Source organism: Artibeus jamaicensis, unplaced genomic scaffold (genome assembly GCF_021234435.1).
Source record: "Artibeus jamaicensis isolate MK-2021 breed Jamaican fruit bat unplaced genomic scaffold, CSHL_Jam_final contig_76, whole genome shotgun sequence".
NCBI classification, from domain to species: domain Eukaryota; kingdom Metazoa; phylum Chordata; class Mammalia; order Chiroptera; family Phyllostomidae; genus Artibeus; species Artibeus jamaicensis.
In genome coordinates, this window is record NW_026521954.1 from 20,457,360 (window position 1) to 20,467,516 (window position 10,157).

The 10,157-nt window shown below is 43.3% G+C and overlaps 1 protein-coding gene across 1 annotated transcript in view; it reads right to left on the reverse strand.

Annotated features, from left to right (window-relative positions):
* C1QTNF7 (C1q and TNF related 7) overlaps positions 1-5,762 on the reverse strand; it is a 91,602-nt gene extending 85,840 nt beyond the window's left edge. Inside the window, exon 1 of the mRNA XM_037126988.2 lies at positions 5,536-5,762. Coding sequence (XP_036982883.2) covers positions 5,536-5,557 — 22 coding nt within the window. The 5' untranslated portion in view covers positions 5,558-5,762. The remainder of the gene's footprint in view (positions 1-5,535) is intronic.
* Between the last annotated feature and the right edge of the window lie 4,395 nt (positions 5,763-10,157).

Here is a 10,157-nt window from a genome sequence, read left to right on the forward strand (position 1 = left end):
ACACATTACTCTGGTTTTTCCAGACACCCGAGGTCTCCTTTCCTCTGAATCCCCATTCACTTTGAGCCTCTCTTATCTTTCTCAGAAGTCTAACTTTGCGTTTTCCATGCAGGAACACGTATTTTATTTTTCCCATTTGACTGAGCACTCCTTGCAAGTAGGATCCTGTTTTATTCTAGCTGGTGTCCTTTGCAGGGCCATCTTGTACAGCAGGCCCCCAAAACCACAGACAGAGGCTGACCTCTCGGGTGTGAAGCAAGCATGTGCTTTCTGTTACTTTTCCTGCTAAAGGTTGACAGTATTTAAGAAAAAACTTAATTGCCTAAGATATGAGAATCCCAGTTGTTGGGCTTCTGTTTCATAGAAATGTGGGAAATCGGTTCATGAAGTGGCCGGTGGAAATTAAATTTTAATCAAGTCTTGGGGAATGTCCTGCATTTGAAGGCCCTGGGGCAGTTTGCCCTTGGCATTTTTCAGCCTGCATTCCACAGTCCATGATTTGTGTGATAGTCCTTGGGAAAGATGGTTTCATGTCCTAGTGAGTGTGGAAAACACCAGATTCTAATGACCCACTCATGGAAAGACAGAGGACACATTAAGAAACAAAAACATGTGAAAATAGCTCACTTTCTAGCATGAGTGATGATCAGAAAGTTTTGATTATGGGTGCCCCATCAAATTTATTCCTGAGATAAATTTGAGCAAGTTACTGGACCTTTCTGGGCCACAGTTTTCTCAACTTATAAAGTAAAGGTTATAGCAGAATTCCAGTAATAATGTCCCAGATAGGCTGTGAGTTTTAAACGCAACTATTCATTTTATTATGATTTAGTTATTTTTTTCATTTTGTTTTACTTTATTCTCATTGTTGACACTATTACAGATGTCCCCACTTTACCCCCTTCTCCCGCCTTCACTCAGCCCCTACACTATTCAAATAAAGCACTTAGAATAGTGTTGACACAAAATTTATATGGAACCATAAATGACCCTGAATAGCAGCTGCAATTTTGAGAAAGAAGAACAAAGTAGGAGGGATCACAATACCTGATACCAAACTGTATTACAAGGCCACTGTAATCAAAACAGCCTGGTACTGGCATAAAAACAGGCACATAGACCAACAGAACAGAACAGAGAGCCCAGAAATAAACCCAAATCTCTACGGCCAATTAATATTTGACAAAGGGGGCAGCAACATAAAATGGACTAATAATAGCCTCTTCAACAAATGGTGTTTGGAGAACTAGATAGCTACATGCAAAAAAATGAAACTTGAGCACCAACTTACACCATACACCAGAATAAATTCAAGGTGGATAAAAGACTTAAATATAAGCCGTGACACCATTAAAGTTTTAGAGGAGAACATTGGCAAGAAAATCTCAGATATTTCATGCAGCAACTTTTTTACTGATATGTCCCCTAGAGCAAGGGACATAAAGGAAAGAATAAACAAATGGGATCTCATCAAAATTAAAAGCTTTTGCATGGCTAAAGAAAACAGCATTAAAATAAAAAGAGAACCAATTGTATGGGAAAGCACATTTGCTAATGATACCTCACACAAGGGTCTAATCTTCAAAAAATATACAAAGAACTTACACGACTCCACTCTAAGAAGACAAGCAACCCAATTAAAAAGTGGGCAAAGGACTTGAACAGACATTTCTCCAAGGAGGACATACAGAAGATCCAGAGACAAATGAAAAGATGCTCAATATCACTAGCTATCAGAGAGATGCAAATTAAAACCACAGTGAGATACCACTTCACACCGGTCAGAATGGCCATCATAAACAAAGCAACAAACAAGTGTTGGAGAGGTTGGGGAGAAGAGGGGACCCTAATCCATTGTTGGTGGGATTGCAGACTGGTACAGCCACTTTGGAAAACAGTATGGAATTTTCTCAGAAAACTAAAAATGGACCTGCCTTTTGACCCAGCAATTCCACTGCTGGGAATATATCCTAAGAATCCTAAAACACCAATCCAAAAGAATCTATGCACCCCAATGTTCATAGCAGCACAATTTACTAAGAGCTGGAAGCAACTTAGGTGCCCATCAGTAAATGAATGGATCAAAAAATCATGGTACATATACACAATGGAATTCTATGCAGCAGAAAGAAGGAAGGAGCTCCTACCCTTTGCAACAGCATGAATGGAAATGGAAAACATTATGCTGAGTGAAATAAGTCAGGCGTTGAAAGACAAATGCCATATGATCTCACCTTTAACAGGAACCTAAATAACAAAATAAACAAGCAAGCAAAATATAACCAAAAACACTGAAATAGAGAACAGGGGGACAGTGACCAGAGCCAAGAGAGGAGAGAATTTCAGGGGGTAAAGGGGAAGGATTTACAGGAACTAGTATAAAGGACACATGGACAACAACTAAGGGGGTGGAAAGGGGATGGAGGTGGGGAGCACTAGGGGGGCGGGCTGGGATGTGAGTAAAAGACAGAAAACTACTTGAACAATAATTAAATTAAAAAAGAATAGTGCTTGACACAAAATAAGTGGTCACTCAAATGTTATAAATTAATGTCTTCATTAGTAGAAACAAATGCAAAAAGAGTATTCGAGAAAAATAAAGTAAAAAAATGTGTGAGAAGCCCTGCAGTGAAGAAATCAGCATTTCACAGATAATAATAGCTCACATTCATGAAGCTCTCATATACCAGACACTCTGATAGTAGGCCCTTTGCACAGATTCCTAACTCAATCCCCAGAATGCCTTTATACGAATAGATATAATTATTAGCCTCATTTAACAGGTGAAGAAACGGATGCTTGAATGGGTCTGAGTTTGCAGGGTGGTTACCAGGTGGAGCTGCATTTGAAGTCAGATGTTTGTCTCCCCAGAACCTGAGTTCTGGTCCACGGTGGTGCAGAGCTTGCCACATTTCGCTTTGGGTTATCCTCTTATCACTAATCCCTGAAACTGGTGAGCCTCGAGATGCAATTTGGGCAGGAGAGCCTCACTCCCCCCAGCCGACTCGGTTCATGGGAGCCGCCTTGGTCTTCCCACCTCCGCGTCTTTGCTCATTGGCCTCTGCCTGGACATTCTTGCCCTTGTTGCTTCTTTGATGATATTTTAATCCTCCTCCAAGGTCTAGTTCAAATGCAACTCTATGAGATTTCTTTGACTTTATCAGGCAGATTTCCAAAGCCCCCTCAACGCTGTTCCCCACGCACTTCTCTGCTGACTCTTATGTAACTTCTCTCTGTCAAGGGCTAGGCTCAAAGAGCCTTGGCAAAGTTTCTGGCATGGAGTGGACACTCAGTAAAGGGTACCTCTTTTCTAGTCTCGCTAGGGTTTGATTCCTGAGCCTGAGGCTTCTCGGGTCCTGGTTCACGGACTCGGGATCTGTGAGGGCACCTGGCAACCTGGGCTCAGTCTGGCTTACGCTCAAATCCTTTTCCGCTTCAGACAGCGGGGCTCCCACACTCCCTAGCAGTTCATTAGTTAACACGACGCCTTGCTCCTTCCTCTCCTTCGGCCTCTCTGAGGTGAACAGGCATGATTAGGTCACACTGGGCCTCTCATCATCGTCCTTTTTGGGACAACCCTGACCTGTCCTTTCCAGGGCGCTGTCCAGGTCTCCTTACAAAGCCCCTTGGTGGCTGTGCCTCAGATGAGTCAGCTGGCTTGGGCTTCATTAGCAGCTCTAATTGCCTTTTGTTTTCATGCTCATTGGGGCCTCCGCAGGGCCCAGAGGCGGGGCCTGGCGGGCCTGGTGGGCCTGGTTTCCAGAGATGGAGCCCGCCTGCGCAGGAGCTTGTGGTGGGACGTCCTCGCTCTGCCCGCCCCCCCCCCCCCCCCCCTGCACGTCATGCCACTCTGCGCTGTTCTCAGCCGCACCCGTCCCCGGGGCACAGTCTGGCGCCACGAAACCGCTGGCCATCCCAGCTCTCCAGCTGCCTTCGATGAGGTCATGGGGTGGGGTCCTGGAGACCCCCTCCAAACAGGGTGGGGGCTTCTCCAACTGGCCCGGGAATAGTCGAGAGGGTGAGAAGGAAGAGATGAGAATACTTTGAAATGTCCAACCCACTGCTGCCTCTCTTGAGGCCGTCTGGCCAGCGTGGGTAGAAGGAGAGAAAGAGAAAGGACACAACGTAGGGGAAGAAGGACGAGGAGCGGGCGGGCACTGGTCCCTCATTTCTTCCATTAACAACCGTGGACGGGGAAAGGAACTAACAGTTTCTCCTGACCACCTTGCAATGAGCTGGTTGAACTGCCTTCTCTGTTTTGAACAATAATGTCCTTCCTCTGATCTTAATCTCATTCCCTCCACAGAGGCCACAAAAGGCAGAGAAGCCACTATCATCCACCTTGTGTAATCAGAATTTGACACGGAAGGGAGAGAGAGCTCAGACACAGAGCAACAGTTGGTGCAGGAAACACAGGTAGAACCCTTCTCAACCCGAGCACGGGGTAGCACCTCACATTCTCACCCAGGGCCCCCCGGACTGTTTGTTAGTGTCTCCCCATGGGTGGGCTTTGCAGACTGCGGCTGATTAGATGTCTCAAGCCACTCAAAAGCTGGGTCAGACCCACAGAGCTTTTTAATTTCTGCCTGTGAGAACATCTGTGTGCATGGAGGAATGAACGCGGGGCTCTGCTAAATGCAGCCTGCTGGAAGAATTTGCAGACCCCACAAATATCTAGGTTTTATTTTATGCACCTGGAAGTTTGCCTCAAAAAGATGGGAACGCTGATAACAGACTTTTTCAGGGAAATCGGAAGAACACATCACATACTAATGTGCCCTTCCTCCTAAAACCGCAAGCAATGTCTCATATGGCCAATGCATAGAAAAACAAGGCATACTGTAGCCTCTCTGCTTTCCTACCTGTTTCTGAGGCACAATCAAGAAGGCAAAGCTACTCCATTGAGATAACAGCATTGTCAGTCAACTGAGACTGGAATGAGCAAACTTGGAGTTGGACTCTTTCCCCCCCAAGACATAATAACCGTAACCTCATCTCGTGTGGCTACAAAGGAAAAATCAAATGACTTATTTAACATTTAAAAACACGTTCTGCAAAACAAGTTTATAAGCAGTCATAGTAACCGTATTTAAGAGAATTTTTGGAATGTTATTAACTTCCATGGGAAAGATTTCTGAGTTAATAGAAAGATCATAGCTCCGGAAGTTGAGTTGCATATAACAGAGTAAGAAAACATAGATACTCTGACCTCGGCAAAATTAGCCCATCACCACATCAGTGAAAGCCAAGCGCATCGGATAGAGACTTTGAAGACTCGCACGCATTGTCTAAAGGAAATGGCATTTTTCATACAGTCAAAAGCTACTTTGGAGAGGTTTGCATGTCAAGCAGAATAGAAAGTAGGAGAAAGCACCACCGCTGAGTTCTCGAACCTCTGATATATCATTTGTTGAAACACTTTGTACAAGCTCCTCATTTCTTTACAAGTAGCTGTTTTAAATTCCCCTGGTAAATATTTTTGACAAAGGCCAAATGGGAGAGAAGGAGAAATACCACAGTGAAGTGGTGGCTTACCTTTTCTAGGCATTGCTGACATCACACTTCCCTCCAATACATGAGGCTTTTTGGCTTCGGTTGTCCCATGAAGTTAGAAACCATTTAAAAAAATGCCAAGCAAAAATATGCGTTTATTATTCAAAGCTGCTTCAAAACAACACAAAAAAATCGCCTGATGAAAAATGAAGCACTCGTCTGCGCACGAGAACACATTTGAAGCTTGGAGCTCATGCTGTTGTAGGAGGTTTTGCAACTGTCTTCCTCAGTTTAAACAACCTCCTGCTCCTCCCAGGCACTTGCCAACTCCTCTAATTTAAAGCAACTGCGATCCTTCCCATAATACTCACATTTCAAAGAGCTCAATATATACTCTCATTAGGAATGAGTAGGAGCGGGCGGTGTTCTACAAACCCCAGGCTGAGGCAAATCAGGAGCAAAGGGCTCAGGTATCGAAACACTTCTGTTCCCTTCCCTCTTTTATCCATAGATCTTCTCACCGTGTTACTTCAAGTTGCTTTTGCCTTTTCAAGTGGTGCCTTGAGACTGATCGGCATCACCTCCCTGGAAGCAAGAAGTGCACTGGACAGTTTATGTCTCAAGTTCGGGAACAAGGATGCTAGTGAAATTGTGTTTAAACAGCACTTTGCTAACACAGTTATTTCCATGCAATTCTTCCCTGTTTGAAAATTTTTAATTAGTGCCCATGATATTTTTATAAAAGGGGAAATTACCTAAAATGATGTCCTTTATTGGTCTTATTTTAAGCTTTATCCTGTTTGCAAATCATCATGTCCAGGAAGGTTACTTGCTTTGCAGTGTCTGTCCGTGTAGCTGAATAAGTCTTCCGACGTTTAGTCTGCAACGGATGTTACCGATTTTACTACTTCCATCACCGTTTTCCTCCTGCTGTTAATCTCTCCTCCTCTCTCTCACATACATACACACACATCTGTGAATTCAAAGTCAGCCAACATAAAGTGTGGTCAACTGAAAATGGTGGTTTAAAACATTTTTATAGTATTTCTTTTTAAAAAATTTCTCCATTACAGTCTACACTTAATACTATTCTGCATCAGTTTTGTATGGATAGCATAGTGGGCAGTCACACTATCCAGTGTGCCCCCCCTAGACATTCCGAGCACCCAGATGGCACCATACATAACCACTGCAATATTATTGATATATTCCCTAGGCAGTAATTTACATGCCTGCGACTGTTCTGTAACTACCAGCCTGTACTTCTCAATCCCTTCACCTTTTTCACCCAGTCCCCCAACCTCCCTCTCCTCTGTCCAATGTTGGTCTGTCTTTGTATCTACTTTGTCTATTTTGTTCTTTAGGTCCCACATGTAAGGGACATCATATGGCATTTGTCTTTTTGTATCTTAAAGCAGGTATTACTCAGTACCTGACAATAAGTGCTCAAAAAAAATACAAACTGAATCAAATAAAATATTGCATAGGTTCAGACCAGTCAACAGTTTTGGCAACCTTGGTTTGCAGGTGTGTTCCTCCGAGACAATGTTTATGTGTCAAAGCTTGTGCAGAGAGTTGAGGGCCGAGAAGGTGTGCCCATGCTAGATTTAATGAATGGTTATGGTACAGGGAAACCCCTGAATGATTATAGACAACATTCATTAAATAAATAAAACCATTTGGTGGAGAAAAGAAATGTTGACACAGGCACAATCTGTTAAGTATGCTCACTGTGTAAATTTACGCAGACAAGTCACAGAACAAAAATCTCATTCATTCATTAAAAAGCTATATGCTGTTTCCCACTGTTTGCTTTGAGTCACCCAAAGTAACTATTATGCTATGGCTAGAGGGTAACACTTCTGATTGAGACCATGCAAGGAGAGAAGGACTCTCGAACCACAGGGAAAGGTCAGGTTTCAGACTTCCCGTGCTAGGAAAACAGAGAAAAAGGTGGAGTCTATTTTTGCTCTGGCTTTTCCTGGGGCCATGTCTGGAGACACGAGCACATGCAGGGTCCTAGACCTGGATCTGCCACACTTCAGTTATGTGGCTTTGGATGTGTTACTTTTTTTAAGCCTTGGTTTCCTTACCAGTCAAAGATTAAATGCAAGTATATTAAACCAGCCTATCTGTGTATGTGTATATGCACATACACAGGGTCCAGCACAAATAATGCCCCTTTTTGTTACAGAAGAAACAAATAACTCTGTAACATAACAATACCACACTCAAGCAAATCATATGACATTTTAGGTGAAATGTTCAAGTTAAAACTATATATTATTATACTCATATTATCCCCCTACCAACCACACCCAAGCAGGCCTTACTTCTGCCAGGTGCTGTATATACATTATATTGCATTTATTCAACAAATATTAATGAAGTACCTCGTTGTTTATCTGTCACTTTGCAAGACCTATTTATGAGTCACTGTGATGAATGCTGTGATTAACACCAAAACTGGCTGTGGACGTGGGGTTCTCTAACACAAACCTCACTCATCCACCAGGGCCTAATAGGAGGTGAGTGGTCAGGAAACTGGTCCCAGGTACTACAGAGGTGAAAGGCCATGCTTTGCAATGGCGAAACATTTGGTGGAACTGATGCCTGTGACACCTTGGAAGGCCACATGTGCGCAGTAACTGTGCAGGTCTAGGAGAGAAGGAGGGGGAAGAAACAATGGTGTGCATTGGTTACGATGGATAGCATCTGGCAAGGACTGGCAAGGATGAGATGAGTCCAAGAAGGAATGTCTAAATTACAAACAGAAATAAAAAACAGAGAGACAGTACATACATTTGATGGCTTGCAGAAGCTTACTGATTTTTGGCAGGACTTATGTTGCTAAAATAACTATAAGCCTGCACTAAAAATGTCTTTCAAGACTGAAAATAACTTCTTCCACTAGAAGGAAGTGGACTCTTGGAGGCATGGTGGACCAGCTCCTCAACACATTCCTTGGAGGTTGGCAAGGGGAGCCTCTCAGGAGGAGAAACTAATGGAGGTTGAGACAATGGATGAGGGACTTTCCCAGCAAGCAGAGCGGAGCCACTTCTGGAACCTCCTCCTCCCATAAGGCAGTGCGCCGCTCCTGTGTGGACCTGCCCACCTGTGGCGTCAGTGGCTGCTGTGTGTCTCCATTCTTTCCTTTCATTTTCGGAATGGGGATTTTTACTGTGGTCATCTCATCACTGTTACACTATTTGTATTGTGTGTGTTTGCATGAAGGGTGGGGGGAGAGGGAAGGGGGGAGAGAGAGAGAAAATATGAATACCTTCCTTTGCTGCATAGATTACTTTCCTTCCGGTTCATAGGTCACTGGATCGAGAGATGGCACGTCCAGACTTACAACAAAAACTTCACGAAACCCAGAACTCCTGAGCTCTGACCAGCTTGCAGCAACGGATGGAATTTGTCCTTGTTTCCTTTGGGGAGGAATAAGTGTGCTCTTTGTTTGGAAAGAGGAAAGGAGGTAGATATTTAATGGCCAGAGAGTAAACTGTAACAGGTCTTTTTAGTGGTTACTGATGTCTGCATACTGCCTACCATTTCCCAGCCTCTCTTGTAGTTCCGTTGACCACAGGCCTGATTTCTGGCCAGTGGGATGTGAGCAGACGTAATCTAGGGGTAATTCTAAACTGAGGTGGTGAGAAACTTAGCTAGCACTCCTTCTCCCTAACTCATCCATGTGGCAGGAAGCCACATATGCAGAGGCACTTGAACCCCACCATAGAAGGAACTCTGAAAGCTCAGGCATCCCTCAGAGGATCAGACGGCCTTGAGTAACACAGAAACTGACATTGTCTTCTTCCCCCACTGAGTTTGGGGGTGTATTTGCCACAGATAGCTAATGTCAATGACTCTAATACAGATAGCTACCTTAAGAGATTCTTGGAAGGTTAAGTTATAGGTAAGGAATGCAGAAAAGGTCTCATACAATAAATGCTTGAACATAATGGTTATTTTTATACTAACTGTAAATTCTAACTTATTGCTCTAGCAAAACTAATCCAGTTAAATGCCAGTTGTGAGTACTCCTATAAATTGAAGATTTATAAATTGTGTGCTAATGGGCTAAGTAAATTGGAAACCATGGGAAGCTTGGTGACAGAAATAAATATAGAAAACAAAATTTATGACCCATCTATAAAAGTACATACATTTATTAAGGAAATTGTCCAATGGGTTACTGTCAGATTTTATAAGCAACCTGCAAAGCAAGGGATAAAGGGAGTTATAAACTTCAAGGCATCAGTTAGGTATTCTCCTTAGCGTTTAATCAGCACACACTCCACTCACCCAAACATTGGTTTTGCTGTGTATACAAAAGAAGGCTGTAGTCTTGACATTGACTGTTGCAGGCTGCTCCTCAGCACAAATGGGGTAAACATCTCATTAATGCGAGTCAACTGGTAATTTTTTCTAAAATTGCCCTCCACACAGACCATTTGTTTTCCCTACTGAGTTTGAACTGCTCTAAACAGAGGTACCAAAGGTTCTAGTTCACACATTTTGTTTCTACCCCAAGTATTTTGGGCCCTTCCCACTAAAAATGTGGCTTACTCCATTTCACAAACTCTTTTAAAGGAGCCAGACCCCTTTCTCTTCTACCATTTTAAAACAACAATGATACCAATTGCAGACATTTGTTGAGCATG